Here is a 17779-nt window from a genome sequence, read left to right on the forward strand (position 1 = left end):
TGTCTCAGCTCTGCCTCTGAGTGGCGCTGGGTCTTCTTTCAAGCTGCTGATTTTTTCAGTTGTCTTTTCTCTCAAGTCAAATCTCTCTCTCTCTCTCTCTCTCTCTCTCTCTCTCTCTCTCTCTCTCTCTCTCTCTCTCTCTCTCTCTCTCTCTCTCTCTCTCTCTCTCTCTCTCTCAGTTTCTGTTATCATTAATTCGGTTTAGATAATACAAATTACTACTACTACTACGACTACTACTAATAATAATAATGTAACATTTTGGGGTTTTTTGTTTCACCTGTAATCGCATGACCATTCCCCAAAGACAAAAATTATGTTTTATATTTCAGAAAACTTGGTAGTCAAGGTAACTTTAAAAAAAGAAGAGGAAGAACAGCCCAGTTGAAATTAAGTTCTGCCAATGCAGGCTCATTGTAACGAGAATGTGGAACACTGCTCATATATTAGGAAGCCAACAAGGCAGACAGGGTCCGGTTACATTCCTTTTCAGCAAATTAAATGTTCTCTTGACCCTGGTCAGTATTCAAATGCTAAACCGAGGGTCAGTAAAAATATGTGTTTTCCCATCCAATAGTGAACAGAGATGATTGTTCATAGTGGAATGGAATGGAGTGCCATTGGAACCACTTTAGTAGTATTATATAATTGAATAGAGTTTCCAAGTTTTCTGTGTCAAACGCATTCTGATGTCAATGTGATTTCTGAGTCTAATCTGTTAGAATGTTTCGAATATAAGACAATGCATGCCAATGCATTGCAATCATCATATCCTATTACGTGATTTTTTAAAACCTATTTACTCTGAGAGAACTGTAACTTGAAAATGTATGGCATCTGTCAACTTACAACATTACAATACAACTCCTTCTGCATATTTTAGCAGTGAGTCATCATAATGTAATTTTAGTCAGACATTCTCCACAAAAAACAAATGAATAAGGTTGGCTCAGGCTGATCCTATTACACCATGGCACTGACATGATGAGGAATAAACCTGAATTAGGCTTTTCTGGCTGTCTCACTCACCTGGGGCAGCCTGTAACCTACTGACACTAAGGTACATGAGTGGCGCCAGGAAGACTGCTGATTCAAGCCCTCCGGTGTAGCCATGACAAGATCCACACAGCTGTTGGACCCTTGAGTAATGCCCTCAACCCCACATGGTTCCAGGGGGGATTGGCCCCTGCTTAGACATGACAGAAGACATGAATATTGTCTTTTTGTTTAGAACAGCTCTTCATGCGTGCTTTGCTAGTTATGGATTTGATGCTCTTAACCTGTGGAAGAACCTATGCACTTTTAAATTGCTTTGGATTAAAAGTGTCTGCCAAAATGTAAATTTAAAATAATCAAATGTAAGTCACGTTGGATAAAAGTGTCAGAACATGTTATTATTATTATTATTATTATTATTAAAACCTTTTCACACCACCTGGTCGGACTTGAAAGTGGACAGTGCCTCTGTATGTGTTTTCACCGGAAGCCATTTCAGACTCAAGGCTCAGCTCCTGATACCACATTTTTATCGCATTGGCTGTGTAATGCTGGGCAGGGTGCCTAAAATATTTATAGCCTAATAAAATACGGCATGATGAAAACTCTTGAGCAGACCAAAGGCCCTATTTGGGAGAGATGAATGCTCGCATCAATCAGTCCCAGTGGCAAAAGCTGTAGACTCTCTTACTATGGTGCTCAATGAGATCAATTTCTCTTTCAAGCCCTTATAATATGCTGCACAGGAATAGGACCTTAGTCGAGTAGTCCATAATCCACAGCTCACTTTGCATTGTGAATCAACAGCTAACGTTTTCCTTTCTTTTAGCCTATTCTTCAGCTACAAATGAGTCCTAAAGATGGACTGTGCCTCCCACTTTCCTTGAACAATGGGAGGGAACAATTTTTGTGGTGGTGTGGATAGTATATTGCATAGTGATGTGGCTGGTATATTGAAGGATATTGAAAAAACACTGAATTTAATTCCATTATACATAAAATATTGAATTAGATGCTGATTTATTACAGCAATATCAATCCTCAGACATACTTTACATTTAGCAGAAGATCTATTTTGTCCCAAAATTGAATAAATGATGATGAGGTTTAATACACTCACTGAGCATTTTATTAGGTGGTATGCCGAAAAGCATCTCTGAGCTCAACTTGTCAAACCTTTAAATGGATAGGCTACTGCAGTAGAAGACTTAATATGTCAAAAGAATAAGTGTAATAAATACCTAATAAAGTGCTCACTGAGTATATATTGCCATGCTCAATCAATTTGTGATGGAGAAAACAGTCTCAAGAATATCTGTAAACAATATCCTTAAAATGAGTTCCTGCTCAATTTCTCAATTCAGTTTTAGTGGTGTCGTGCTTTTCACAAAGGTCAATTGTCACAAAGCACTACAGACATAGTGCCCAGGCTCCCAAGAGCAGGCCAAGGGTGACTGCAGAAATGAGAAACTCCCTTAATGAAGCAGGAGGAAACTATTTCCTGACTCAAGGGCCATCCACTGCCAGATACTGGGCGGACTAAATTAAAGTTATGACAGTATAGAGCAGGGGTGCACAACAAGGGCCGATCCGTTTCAGGATTTTGTGCCAACTTCTGGTCTTAATTAGACTGATGGTTAGGTACAGTATATGGTACATCTCCCATGACATCACTGTAGTCTACCAATACAACTAATTGCTGAGCAATGAGCAGTATCTACATGTTTACACTGTAAAGGCCATAAATAACTTTTCATGCACTGCATGAAGTAATTTAACCATAAATGAACCACAAGTACTGGAGGCATAGTCATTATGCTTGTTGAGCCTCACCATTAAAAAGCATTCCCTTTATTTTTTTAAAGGCTTATATATATGTGATCCAACCTCCTGAAAATGCCCTTCTCTATCTCTAGTGCTGTCATTTCACCTGCAAAGGATGTGACCATCACAGTCTCTGGCATTTCCATGGCTCATACAGTTCAGTAAAAGTACATAGACACATTGCAGAAATATGTATTCTTGTATATGCAATTGCATTACTGTGGAGCATGTGATGTACAATAGCAATGAAATGTGATTTCCCATATAACTTCTGACAGGTCATTGCACTGTTAATGGTCCACAACACAGCTGGAATCAGACCTTTGTAAGAAGAGATTGCATCTGCAGGGTGACATTTATGTAGGATGTGCAGCCAACTACACTGAATTCCTGACAGAGGGCTGCTCAGAGATAATGTCTACTGGAGAGTGTCTAACCAATGATAACGCAAAATGGCTCTAATAGTACACATTGTTTGATAGAAGAGCAGCAGCGCCCCCCTGTGGTCAAATAGGGAAATGTTTAACCAAAATACAGAACAAATTAGTACTATAACTATGAGGTTTTTATTTTTGAATGTACTTGTGTTTATGTTTATATTATATCTGCTTGCTTGAGTAGGAATACGTGTTGAGTATAAAGTGTGTTTTGTTGTTTTGTATGACAATAATCATTATAATACTCATCAGTATTTACATAGAGGTCTGAGCAACCATACATACATGAACCATACACGGAAAACTGTCTGTACATGTAGCCTAATTTTCCGACTTTCGACATCCTTTAGAAATGATATCAGTTCATTTGTAATTTTTTATATACTTTTTTTGAACCTCGTGGGAAAATTTGTCCTCTGCATTTGACCCATCCTAGTTATTAGGAGCAGTGGGCAGCCACAGTGCAGTGCCTGGCGAGCAATGTGGGGTTAAGGACTTTGCTCAAGGGCCCAACAGCTGTGCGGATCATTTTATTGTGGCTAGACCGGGATTCGAACACCCGACTTTGCAGCTCCCAGTCATGTTCCTTAACCACTATGCTACTTTACCTGTAACCCCGTCTAATGTAGCTGCCTGGCAAAAATAAAATTCATTAAAAGTCTGTATTAATTAGTGTATAAATCCACTAATCATTCTTTGAAGTACATGAAACAGCAATGAATAAGGAGAGCCCTTAGACACTTTGCGATTGTTTTATCTGCAGCCAGCAGACCATATGCTCTGCATGTGTGCTGTACTTTCTCTGCTTTAGTGATTTTTCTCCCTTATTGCTTTTCCGTCATTACAGTCAATTTGAGGAAATTATTTTTTTTCTGGGGTAGGGAATGATGCGTACATCATGGTAATAAGATGAGGAAGCTTCTTCTAACTCAGGTTACTCACAGTGTGATGCTCAGTTGAGCTGATCTGAATAGTCTGAATTGTAGTGAGACATGCCATCACATTAACACTCCATCTGACACCCTGCTTATCTGCTGTCTTGGGAGGAGCTAAACAGTATACAATTACAATGTATGTAAAGATGAGACTGTGCTAGTATCTAAAAGTCAAAACAAGAACAGACCCTAGTGATTGGGTCACCTTTTCTGCTGTTTTTTATATATTTTAAATCTTTCTTTAGACTCACTCTCTTCTGCTAAGCACCCACCAATAGAGGCAGGCTGTTCATTCAGGTAATAGAGCTCTCTCTCATCTGGAGGCAGTCTTGCATGTTGTCAGGGGTCTAGTTATGGGCCAATATACAGAATCTCATAACAGAAACAAGTGGTTCAATTCAACTTTTTGTTGGGTAAGTCGAAGACAGCCATTTGGATGACTCGGCAGAATCGGTTCGGTGGTATGGGTTCACAGGACTCTATGCATGTACTAAGGGGATTCATTCAGCAGCGGGTGTTCATCTGAATTTGTTCTGTGCAATAAAGGAGACATAAAAGTCTCTCTCTCTCTCTCTCTCTCTCTCTCTCGCTATCTCTTTCTCTCTCTGCCTGTGCGTATGTCTGTGTGAATATGCATTTTAAAACCAAATCATTTGGTACCACAGAGAATGTGTTTGCAACATATTGATTAGGGCTATATTTTATCAGCATCTATCTCTTCTTCATTGCACTGCAGAGGCCAAATGATTGTTCCAGGTCATTAGCCACCTCTCCAGTCCAGTGTGGTAATGTGTTGGTCATGATTTTATGTTGGTAAATCATAATTACTTCATTGCGATGTGTTAATTGAAAATATCACGGCTGTAGTGCTCCATGCATTTTGCATTGCTTTCTGCCCTCAGCTTTTAAATTGCATTTATTTGCTTTATTGCATTACTCTGTATAAATAGCTGGTAGGAGCATGTGTGATTACGAGCAGTGAGAGACCAGGAATGAAGAGGGTCAGCCCAGTGGGAAAGCACATTTGTGAGGAGTTTATTATCACTCACAGGCAAAGACCAGGGCTACAACCTGCACACATGCACTAAGCACACTCTTGTATACACACACACACATACACACACGTGCACAGACAGACCCACACTCATGCACAAATACACACACACATATACACACGCACACACACACACACCCACACACACAGACGTGCACAGGCCCAAACTCATGCACAAATACACACACACATAGACGGACACAAATAATGCACAAACACACACACACACACACACACACACACGCACAAGCGTGCACACATACAAAGACACAGACGTGCGCACTCAAACACTTACATACACACGCACACACACACACACACACATCAGTGTTAGAGACATAGAGCACCAACAGATATGGCAAAGGCAAGATATTTTCTATTCAATAAGCCCTTAATAATAATGCATTGATAATTGACACATACAAATAAACGTGCACATGTATGCATACACATACAGACACACACATACACATATCTTTAAATATGTTTACAATGTAATTTATCGGTTATGAATTTGTATCTATGTTACCTTCATCAAGTTGATCCCGGGCAGGAATATTAACATATGAACATACAGTGAACCCAGTGCTGAATTTGTGCTGCTTCCTGCCGGAAACACGATCCGGAACATCTCGGTTTTGGGCTGCCTGAGTTTGGGGATCTGTTTATGTGGATCTCGCTACTCTTGAAGGGGAAGAAAACAAAAACATGCAGGACCTCTGAGAAGGTTTAATCACCTCCTTCACATGTTCTGCTACATCCTGATTTACAAATTAAACACAGAGTATACACTAATATACACTAATAGATGGTAGTAACACCATTAGACATCATTAGGTAACATGACAGAATATTTCTCTCTTCTAAAAACCATTATGTCATAAAGGTCACATATGCTTCACCAACTGCTGTGTAAAGTGTGTGTTCTTGACTTTTCATTGCACACTTCATGCTTACATTTTCAAAACAATTTTTAACATGACCACATGCTTCTGTTGAGCTAAGCATGTTTTCAACTGAATAAATTCCACACTTCCAAGAGGAGTGTTAATTATACTTAAGGTATGCATAAATCGCCCACTTCAACTGGGGGATATTGAGTTGGAATTGTGACCAGTGACTTTATGAAGTGAGATAATGCTTTGTTAATAATGCAGATTAATGTAATAATTCCAGCCTTTTCATAACATTCTTTTGTTAAGTCTTTCCTGAGATGTAATGCTTTTCACAAGCTCATAATAAAGTAACCCTTGTCAAAAAGTTACACCTGTAGCTTTAAAGCTGTGATAGAACAGTTAAAGAGCAGTCATTTTCATCAGGCATGCAGGTGAAAGAGTGTAACCTAACACAGTAGATCTGTGAAAGATAAATAGTCTTGTAGAAAGGAGAGGAGCAACCATTTTTTGAACAGTCAGCATCCATTTTGTGCCACAGACAAAGGGAAGGCCACAGAACATTCTCATGAATGTGCAATAAAAGTGGGAGATGACACATTCAAGCCGCACATGCAGCCCACATTGATAAATGTGGTTATGAAGCACTGAGTTCAGTACTTCTATGTGGCCCAGGAGAGGACACTGATAAACTAACGCCGTGAGGTGTTTCTGTGGCAATGAGGCATCTTGAAGGCCAAAGGATCTTTCTCTCACTTACAAACCCACACGCACACTCACAAAATAACTAACCCACAGAGACAAATTGAATCATACATAATCTTTATCTCTCTCTCTCTCTCTCTCTCTCTCTCTCTCTCTCTCTCTCTCATACATACACATACTCTCTCACACACACATAGACACGTGTACACAGAAACAAAAGGCCTCATTGGGTGGCAGGCAAAATCTTGTGAACAAATTTGCATCGTAGTTCCCATGAACACATTGGCCTCACTGTGGGGGCTCTGGGGGAGGGGGTGGAGGATCAGGTGGAGGCTGAAGGTCACCATTCGGCTCTTTCCTCTCCAGGTTACCATTGGCTTGTGGGGTTTTGAGGTTTTTATGGATGAGTGGTCTTCTATGACGTCTTCTCCTACCCTTGCGCTGTGGGTTGGAATTGGTATGGTCTTGGGCGGAATCCGTTTTGAACCTCCCGCTTAGCGCATCTGAAGAATCGTCGATGTAGGCCAGATTCTCTCCGAAATAATCCAGGGGTTGGGAGCTGATTGGATCCGGTAGAGACTGGGGATCCTGTGTTCCGTCCGCCACCCGCTCTGTTTCCGTCACCTCGGAGGAGCCAGATTCTGTGTATGACTCGTCCGAGGAGTACGAGTAGGAGGAGGATTCGGACTCGTCGTTGGGCAGGCGGCCGTTCTCCAGGGCTCTGCCTCCACTCCCCGTGCCCGCCTCCCCCTTTCCCTGGCTGCGGCTGTGGTGGCCGTGGCTCCGGGGCCTCCGGTGATGCCGTCTCCGCCGGCTCTTGTAGAACGGATCGTCGATGTTGGGGATGCGGAAGTCAACGGACATGTTCTGGATGTTCTGGGTCCAGTCGGTGGCGTGTGCTCGGAGCTCTTCCATCTGAGGTGGGGAGAGAGGTGGAAGCGCCCCATGACAGTATAATTTGATAACACAGTGCTATTTTCCATTGCTATGCAGACGACACGCACAGCTATTACCTCATGATTACAATGCAATCAGTTATGTTGTAGAATGTCTATAAAAACTTGCAAATTTTGATTTCTATTTCCTTCAACTTAACCGAGAAAAGGCAGGAATATTGCATCAAAAACACGGGTAATCTAACGGGTACGATTTACATTTGTGCTTTCTGCTCTATATAAAGAAACATTATACGTCTGATGTTGAAAAATTATGCATTTCTCTCAAGTAGTCTAGATTGCGGTAAACCTTTTTTCTGGCCTTCCAAAGCACATTATTGAAAGATTACAGTTGGCTGAAAATGCCACTGCAAGACTATTGAGCAAAACAGTGAAGACAAGCTCATATTACCCTAGTACCTGCATCTTCTCACTGGCCGCCTCTTTGGTTTATAATTGATTTTAAAACTATTTTACTTCTTTGTAATGCCTTAAATGGTCTGGCACCAGAATACATTACTGAATTTACGGAAAACGCCCAAATGTGTTTTCCGATCTACAGATACGTGATTTCTCTGAACCCCAAAAGTTCATTAACCCCTAGTATTGCCCCGTTCCTTGACACAAGCTTGAAAATGTCATAACCAAAAGAACAATGGTTACTATTCTTGAACCCTTTTGACTTCTGGCATAATCTTGGTCTCTTCTGAAAGGTAACCCTTTGGGGTTTGTTTTCCAAGAGTCAGAATTACTCTGTTTTTAAATGGGTACAGATTATTGTGGCTGTGGCTGATAGAAATACAATGCAGCCACAACAGTGGACAAATCCTGTTTAAAAATTGATGACAATATCAGAAAAAAATGACCATTCTGCATTGTTTCTTCTAAGCTACACTCAGTGAGCACTTTATTAGGCATTTATGAGACTTATTTTTTAGACGTATTAAGTCTTCTGCTGCTGTACCCTATCCACTATGCTGTAGACCTGTACACTAGTTTGTTAATGCAAATATTTAATCAGCCAATCACAGGGCAGCAACTAAATGCAGAAAACCATGCAACTAAATTCATACAGGCATGAGGTTAAGCTTTTTCAGAAAGGTGAAAATGGTCCATGGAATGATTGTTGGTGCCAGATAGGGTGGTTTGAGTATCTCAGAAACTGCTGATTTCTTCAGAAATATTAATTCCGACGATTCAGATTCCTTGGAAGTCCTCCAAAGGAAGTCCTCTATTTAGACATAGGCATGGCAAAAAACATTATATGTTGTGAAACATCAACCATTTTTGGAATAAAGTCTCAAGAACTGTTTTTACTGGAGCGGAACAGTCTCTGCTTGAGTAATGAAAATGCTACACTTTCATTACACTTTCGAATAAAAGTTTTTTTTTTCCATGCAAGCCTAACACACCATACACCGTTGGAAACATAATGTTATCTTCTAAAATGGCCGACCAATAACCTGCATGAGAAGTGCCATATTAGAGTTCTTCTTCTTTAGTCTTATTATTATGGGTCACATGAACACAAACAGCACATTATAGACAGAGAGAGAGAGAAAGAGTGAGGCCAGATGGATGAAACCCGATGGCTGAAAAAGACTGAAAAAATAGAGTAATGAGTATGGATGAAGAGTGAAGGAAAAAAGCATGGATAAGTTGATGTACAATTTGGAAAAGGAGAAGAGAACAAGTCAAGATTAACATTTTGTTGTCTGCCGTTCTGTATTGAAACAGTGTTTGTGGTTGTATTTTGATACAATCCCCTACGTGCTCCGATAGGGCCTGTCTGGGACACACCTCAGCCCGGGTCTTTTTGGACAGCACACGGAGCCAGTTCCCAATCATGGTGAGGACGGAAGCAAAATAGGCCAGGCCCAACAGGATCCAAAACCACACCAGAGGCTTGTACCAGTGGTCTTTACCAGTGATATCCCCATCACCTGAGAAAGAGACAAGCGGTTATGATAGATACAGGATTCAGACAGTACAGTACATAGACCGTACAAACTATTTTGATAGTCCCACATTTGATATATGGTCAGTTTCTCATAAGGGGAATGATACCATGGTTACATCCAAACTGCAAAAATGTTGTATGACATAATTTTGAGTTTTCAATTAAATAATGAGGCAATTATTAAAAGAATATAGCCTATTACATCATTGTGCCTCAAGTCTGCTTAGTTAAGTTGGAGGCCTGTGTGTGTCAGGGGGTAGCTTTGCCACAGATATTATGAAACAGATTTTCCCTGTTTGGTTTTCTCTTAATGGCAGTAGAAATGTGTGGCTCTTTGCTTTACTGGAAACAACACTTTCACTGTTAAGAATATTATAATATAGTAATATAATATCTGCAGTATGAAATCTAAGACAGTGCAAGTTCTCAAAGCAGAAGCTGCTGTAATTGTGTCATGTCAGTCTAGCAAGCACTCAGTGCACCCTCAAGTCACCACACTGGTGTGGAAAAATTACAGGACTGGAAAAAATCCTTGTTGTCAGGAATGGTACCTGCCACATAGTCCCCGAAGCCCACGGTGGTGAGAGTGATCACCACAAAGTAGGTAGACTCCAGCAGGGTCCAGTCCTCCACCTCCTGAAACACCAGGGTTGGTACGGCAAGGAAGAGCAGGCAGCCCAGCAGGATGGAGAAGAGAGCTGAGATGACACGAACTATAGTGGGACTCACCCTCCATTGCTGAGAGAGCAGAAGAAGAGGGAAAGAGTTGGAAGGAGGAAGGAGGAGAGAGTGGTACTGCAGCTTGTACGTAGACATTTTCCTTCTATACATGAGCAGGTCAGTATCGGGCTGTGAAAAAACTGTCCTTTTTTTTCACTTGGAACAGCTGAATATTTGTGGCTGTCATCCTGAAGGACTTATCAGTGTCCCACCCAAGCAGCTGGAACGTAACCCTTGTCAAAAAGTTATTATATATCGTGTAAAACCTGCCCTCATGGGCCATGTGTCATTGTGGGACATGGCTGGGCATGGCAGTGTCACACTAAAAGAGAGTGAGAGGCTGAGACAGACACAATAGAGTGGCACCGTTCATTGTTATGGCGTCTCTCACCAGGAACAGTCTCTCAACCCTGGCAACGGTCTTCCTCAGACCGGTCCCCAGGTGGTCCCCCACCCCCGCCAGAAGAATTCCAAACATGGGGATCCCGACCAGGGCGTAGAAGATACAGAACAGCTGACCCCCTTCTGTCTGAGGGGCGATGTTCCCATAGCCTGGGGGTGGGGGAGGGGGGGGGGGGGGGGGGGGGGAACGACAGGGTTTTACTGTCACGGAAACAAATCAACAAAGATAATGATGGGATATGGAAAAAGAAGGTAATTCTGAGAAGCCATTGTGATGAAGAGGTATCACGACACTGAGAGTGTAGATCAGAGAGCAGATATACTTCTGAGCACTAACCCTGGATTAGTGGGATGACTTTTTCAGATAATGGCAAGGGATAAATTTATGTCTGCATAAACTAATCCCGGATCAGTCGCGGGGCCAGAAAGAGCCAGGATCACTGAGTGATGACACACCGATGGTTGTGATGATGGTGCCGGAGAAGAAGAAAGCGCTTGCTAGGTCCCATCGGCTTGAGAATGTAGAGGAGTTACTGTTAGGATCTACACCGGCTCCTACTGCATCTGACACTTCCTGAATAGAGAGAGAGAGAGAGAGAGAGAGAGAGAGAGGTAACACCATGAGATCATTAGGTAGATGACAGAATATTTCTTGCTTCTCAAAAGCACGACGAGTTCAAAGGCTGGACCTATGAAGAATCATCTGTTGCTATCTCACTATAAATGTTGAATGAAATGAATATGAAAAATATAATATAATATTAGGTGCATTCCACGCAGGATTAGAAATTCATATGCACAAGTACACTGCATTAATAACATTTGAAACAATGCCTTTTTCCCAAATACAGGGTGTATGAAAAGAAATCTGATAACTTTTGAGAATGGTTGGAAACTTGAAAAAAAGAAGGGAGGTATGCATTGCTTAAAACCTTTTCAATGCAGTTACCTATACTCTCAGTAAGAAAGTAGGCACTGGTGGCTAGAAACTAAGAAGGCCTTGGGTGTGGGGCTGGGCAGTATTTTAAACATGAATGAGTATGTGAATGTTTAAGTTTAATGTATGTGAATGATGTAAACAATGTACTTGAATGTATATTTTGATGACTACTGGGCCCAAAACTAATATTTAAAAAAAACGTTTTTCCAAAAAAAAAATGTATTACAAAATTTAACTTAATATTAAAACCTTTATTTGACGTGTTAAGTAAAGAAAAGGCTTTTTTCCAAAATGCTGCGAGCAGTACCTGTATGAGGGTCTGCAGGATTTCAGGGTTGATGCAGGTGTAGTTCTCCAGGAAGGCTGCGAGGTAGCTCTCCAGCTGGGAGTGCTTCCCTTCCTCCCTGGGGGCCTCCAGGCCCCGGAACACCAGCGCCCCCATCACCAGGTACAGCAGCACCATGATGAGGATGGCCAGGAGCGTGGAGCACCTCATGTTCACGTTCCGCTTCTGTCTCACGCTGGGGCGCTGTCCTCTGCCGCTGGAGCTCTTGTGCTTGAGGGCACAGCTGTGGCACAGAGTGAAGGCGGCTGAAGCCTCTGCCTGACCTCATCTCTCACCCATCTCCCGCACACAGCTGGAACTGCATGGCTTTTTGTGTGTTCATCACAGTGCTCCTCACTCCTGGTCCTGGAGAGCCACAGGGTCTGCAGGTGTTTGTTTTTGCCTTAATGGCAGCAACTAATTCAGACCCAAGAAAACTGGTTATCTGTATAATTAACTGCTTTCATTGATCAATTAAGGGCTGTGTAACAATGACAGCCGGCACACCCTGCAGCTCTACAAGACCACTGATATATCATATTATTTTATTTTAGTACCAAGCAAATAACATTATCCTTCACACCTGTAGACATTATCAATTAGAATCTAATAGAATAAGCATGTAAAAAATAGATACAAATACTAAAAATCTGCAATGATTTTTCTTTCTCATTCATCCTCACTGCCCCGCTGCCTCAAGCACAGCTGCACATCTTTCCGTCAACATTTTATTTACCTCTCTTCCTTCTTCTCCTTCTTCCAGCTTTCTCTTTCTCTGGAGCTCAGAATAGAGTCTCTGGACCCATAGCTGCGGGGCGAGCGCACAGGGGGGGCGATCTCATCGCTGTCTGAAGGGGGCCACACTGAGCGGGTCAGATTAGGACAGAGAGAGCGAGCTTAATCACAAGTCCTGGAGTGCATCTGTGTCCGTGGCTTTTTGTGGTTACAATGTGCATTTGTACAAGTCTATGTTACCTGATTATCTTTCAAATACTATGTTTAATCTTATTTTCAGTAATAGCTATTTCCTATGACACAAGCCTGAGACCACCAATAAGTGGCATGGCCTACTGTATCAACAACACCAGAGAAATGACTGCAGAGAGAGAGAGATAGAGAGAGAAAGAAAGAGAGAGAGTGGTAGCCCAGGTTGGCTAGTTTTCCTCACACTGGATGTCAGAATGCCCTCTTCAACCCCTCAGCCACGTTTTGTTACAACATTATCATTAATTTTAGGTTTGAACAAATGAGGCTCAGCACCTAAATCACACCTCTTTGGTTATTGGGAGTGAAGAGGCTTCACCGCTTTTGACCTGAGAAGGAACAATATGAAAACTCATTTTTATGCTTAAAATTGTGAAGCCCATAAAAGTAATCTGCTCATCCTCAGGAGTCATGTTGCAAGCAGCTTTTCAGTCCCTGTACACTGAGTCTGTGTATAGTCTGAAATTTGTGTGCTGCATATAGGAAAAATGTGTCTGTGTGAATTCAAGTTTACAAATTACAAATATTTTAATACATGCCAAAATAGCATACAGCAGAAGATATAATTATAATTACATACATTTTTTTAAACAAATGTTTACTGATTACTAAATTTGTGTATGATGATGCATTACAGTGTATAAAATATAGACAAACATATTTTTTCTGGAACTATGTTTAATATACACTGTGACAGTGAACACTGGCTGACTGTCACCCAAACTTTTTTATTATAAATAATAATTAGGCAGACCTTAAGCAGGGCAGTGTTTCAGCAATTAGTCAGTTTGTTTTAAAAAACGCTGTCTTTTGAATTTCACTTGAGTCTGAAGTTTCCTCCGCAAGTGCTGATGCAGGACCAAATCCCAACCGAAACGGATTGGAAGAAAACCACAAAACTGACGTCAGGCCCGTGCTCAGTGGCAGCTTCCACTGACACTGTCTTGTCTTTCAGGCTCTATAATAAGACTGAATCCTGACTGCTAATTGAAGCCTTCCAGCTATGGCTCACTGGCAGAGCTGACACTGTCACAGCCAGATATCAATCATATTCTCCATTCTCCAGCATTTGAGTACATATATATGTGCTAACATGTTAATTTGTATGAAATTATTCTGTTTTTCTTTTCAGTTGGGGGACTAATGGGATGACATACACATTATGGCTCCAGTTGATGTGTAACTGTCAAAACATTTTCATACCACAGATGTCAGTTAAACAACTGATAACAGTTACATAATGGAGCAACAGTGCAACAATACATTTTGAATAATTTATGAAGAACTACACTGTACATAATTAAACATACATTGTTAGTTGACATTAATGTGAAAGTGTTAAATGCGTAATTAACAAAGCAGCCAGGTAACCCGATTAAATTTACACTGTTCAGATGGGAATGTAAGTAGTTTTGTAACATTATATGGGCTTTTCATTCTGGAAATCCTGGTCTCCTTTTCATCAATTAAATCAGTCATTGCATATTTATCACTTTACAAAGAGGTCAACACACCATGGTATTCCAGGCCATTGTGCATTGAAAATGAATTGCAAATGCACTGAAAAAAAAAAAAGATTTTTAATATAATATTTATTTAGATTTGTTATTGTTGGACCAAACAATACAGTGTTTTTTTTTTTTTTTTTTTTGCAGTGTTTTTATTAGGAAACGTATGTCAGATATTGATATTGATGTTTTCATTTATGTAACTGCTAAAACTGCTATTTCCCTTTAATGCATATTTCGAACAGGCTTTTAGTGAAAAAGTAAAAGTACTGTATTGCACTTTCTGAAAGAAATGTAGCCAAGGAAACTTGAATCAATCAATTCAATTTTTTATGAAGCCAACAAAAACATTTAATCCCATAAACTCCCAAAGCTCCGAAACCAAGCCCTGATAACTACTGCTGAAGATTAAGCAGAATTTGTTTCCCCAATTCCACTCAAGCGCAACTTAAACAAATACATATCACACTCATGACGGAAGCACTGGATTGGGTATCATTCATAATAAAGAGGGCACAGATGACTTACCATAATTAATATGACTGTCAAACACTACTGACAAACAAATAATTTTTGTACACTCTTCCCAATTGCTTGCTTTCTGATTGACGTTCAGTTTAATGTGGACAGGTGTCCTGACTGAGCTATTGTTGTGAGCGTAGCTTAGACACAGCACAAATGTGATGCTTGTCATAGGAAAGGCATTACTGTGGAGGGTTTCACGCTTCCTTAATAGCAGAGCAGGTTCTGGAATGGGAGGTGAATGGCTTTTTCACTCATATCCCATTCCAGGCAGCTGCATATGCCTATTCTCTACCAAAACAGCACATCTGAGAGCAACAAACCATCAAATCTTCAACCCTTATGGAGGTGGTGGCAATAAAAAACACAATAGGCTGAAGAAATGAGCTACTGAAATTCTGGTAGTCTGGCAGTCTCACAGTCTCCCGTCTCATTAATCATTTGTGCCCATCCAGGGTAGAGCTGGGAGGACTGCCGTGCCCCAGAACCGGGCCCTGCTATGCATTCAGGTGACTATTTGATAGGGGGGGTGAGTGTGTCTGTGTGTCAATCACCAGTCTGGGTCTCGGGGGGTTGGGGGGGGTGGGGGTCAGTGACTGTGCTGGCATCTACTGCCCTGGACGTGCCCAGAAGTTGTTTTGCTTAGCGGTGTAAATCTCAGTGTGTGACATTTTATTGGTCTTGAGCAATGGCAGCCAGAGCAGCTGCTGATTTTCCGACCTCACAGAAACATACGATTTACCGCTTTCCATGTCCATTCAGTGTATGCAGCTCCCGTAGGACTGCGTTCAGCAGACCTTACAGCCACACGTACATATTGCACATGCACACAAATATACGCTCTGTCTCACACACAGATCTCACTGTAATGCGCTCACATGTAACACTATTGATTCTTTGCATTTAAAGTTTTCAAGAAATCCTTTTTGACCGTTTTATAATACCAAACACCAGGAGATTATTTCAAATTTGTCTAAATATACTGCCTTTATTAGAAAATATATTAATCATGGCCACATATACTATCATCTGATAGCCTAGAATTTATAATGAATGTCTAATATAAAATGAGCAGCAAATTATGAAATTACATATTTATATTTTGTAAATGCCCTGTATGTAGGATTTAATTTAAGACAACATTATTTGCTGGACAGTACTGTTCGACAGAATCAATCATTTTGAGCTGCAAATCAATATCAATAAGGCACCACAACATGATGTGAATTTACTTCATGGAGAGGTGGATATGGCACAGCCATTTTCATGCAGCACAAATAAAATGACTGCTGCAGAGTTTCTCTGATATATCTTATCAATAAGACACCGTTTTAAATAGTTAGAGAGATTTTGATAAAGTATATCACTGGCAAATGATACACTAGTGATATAAAATTAATTGTAGGGATGGTATCACACTGAAACCATCTACTGACCATTGGACATGACACATGGAAATAGCTGAAACCTACCCACCCACCCACCCACACACACACACACGCACACACACACACACATGCACACACACCCACAAACACATACACACATGCACACACACTCGCACACACATACACACGGTCACCTACACACACATAGACGCACACACACACTCACGCGCACACACACACAGCATATGTTCTTTGATAGCAATCCAATATCCCAACCCTAACACCAAGTAAGCACCACAGCTCCGATATAATTCAGCACACGTCTGCCACAGAAACAGAACACACAGACTCAAAGAGACTTACATTCACCCTCCTTTTGCTGTGTGGCTGAAAAAATTAAACATTGCAGCATGCAGAAAAACCTGTAATCTTAGCAAAATGATTACAGAGTGGAGTAGTCTCCCTCTCTCCTACCTCATGGGTTAATGGTCCTGAAAATCCAGGGTGTCAGCGTGTGATAGTGTGGGCGAGATGGATGCCCAGGGCATGTGGTAGTATGTTAGCCTGCCTGTGTGTACGAGCAGGTTACCACAGGCACAAGAAATTAAAAGATACTAGATCAAACTGACTCTGATGGGAGAGATGAAACAAGAGAGCGAGAGATAGGAAGAAAGAGAGAGAGAGGTAAAGAAAGGGAGAGAGGGAGGGGTGGAGGGAGGAGTCAGTGCTGCTGAACTGTGCTCAGCAGAGCCTCTTGCTTTACATCTTTACTCTGTCCTCTCTCACTCTTACAGTATATTCTTTCTTCTTCCCTCTCCTCCTGGTGAGAAACGAATGTGTGCATTATGTGTTGCACTGCTAGTGTGTGTGTGTGTGTGTGAGAGAGAGAGTGTGTGCATTATGTGTAGCACTGCTAGTGTGTGTGTGTGTGTGTGTGTGAGAGAGAGAGAGAGAGAGTGTGTGTGTGTGCATATATGTGTGTGTGTTTGCATTCATTCCTGTATGTTGTACATGAATGCACAAAGCATGTACATGAAAGTTCAAATTTCTTCAATGGATCAATCACTGTATAATGCATATACTTGTAAATTCATTCATTCATTCATTCATTCATTATCCTAACCCGCTTATCCTGAACAGGGTCGCAGGGGGGCTGGAGCCTATCCCAGCATACATTGGGTGAAAGGCAGGAATACACCAGTTCATCGCCAGTCCATCGCAGGGCACACACACCATTCACTCACACACTCA

At 41.2% G+C, this 17779-nt stretch overlaps 1 protein-coding gene across 1 annotated transcript; it reads right to left on the bottom strand.

Moving 5' to 3' along the window:
* Nucleotides 1-5205: 5205 nt before the first annotated feature.
* On the bottom strand, nucleotides 5206-17169 carry LOC133133032 (potassium channel subfamily K member 4-like). Its single transcript, XM_061248975.1, has 8 exons — nucleotides 17003-17169; nucleotides 12863-12989; nucleotides 12109-12370; nucleotides 11318-11435; nucleotides 10851-11011; nucleotides 10291-10477; nucleotides 9580-9722; nucleotides 5206-7759 (listed from the first exon to the last, which is right to left on the bottom strand). The coding sequence occupies exons 3-8, from the start codon at nucleotides 12295-12297 to the stop codon at nucleotides 7133-7135; spliced, it is 1425 nt and encodes a 474-aa protein (XP_061104959.1). The 5' UTR covers nucleotides 12298-12370; nucleotides 12863-12989; nucleotides 17003-17169; the 3' UTR covers nucleotides 5206-7132.
* Between the last annotated feature and the right edge of the window lie 610 nt (nucleotides 17170-17779).

This window comes from Conger conger, chromosome 7, assembly GCF_963514075.1.
Source record: "Conger conger chromosome 7, fConCon1.1, whole genome shotgun sequence".
Lineage (NCBI taxonomy): Eukaryota > Metazoa > Chordata > Actinopteri > Anguilliformes > Congridae > Conger > Conger conger.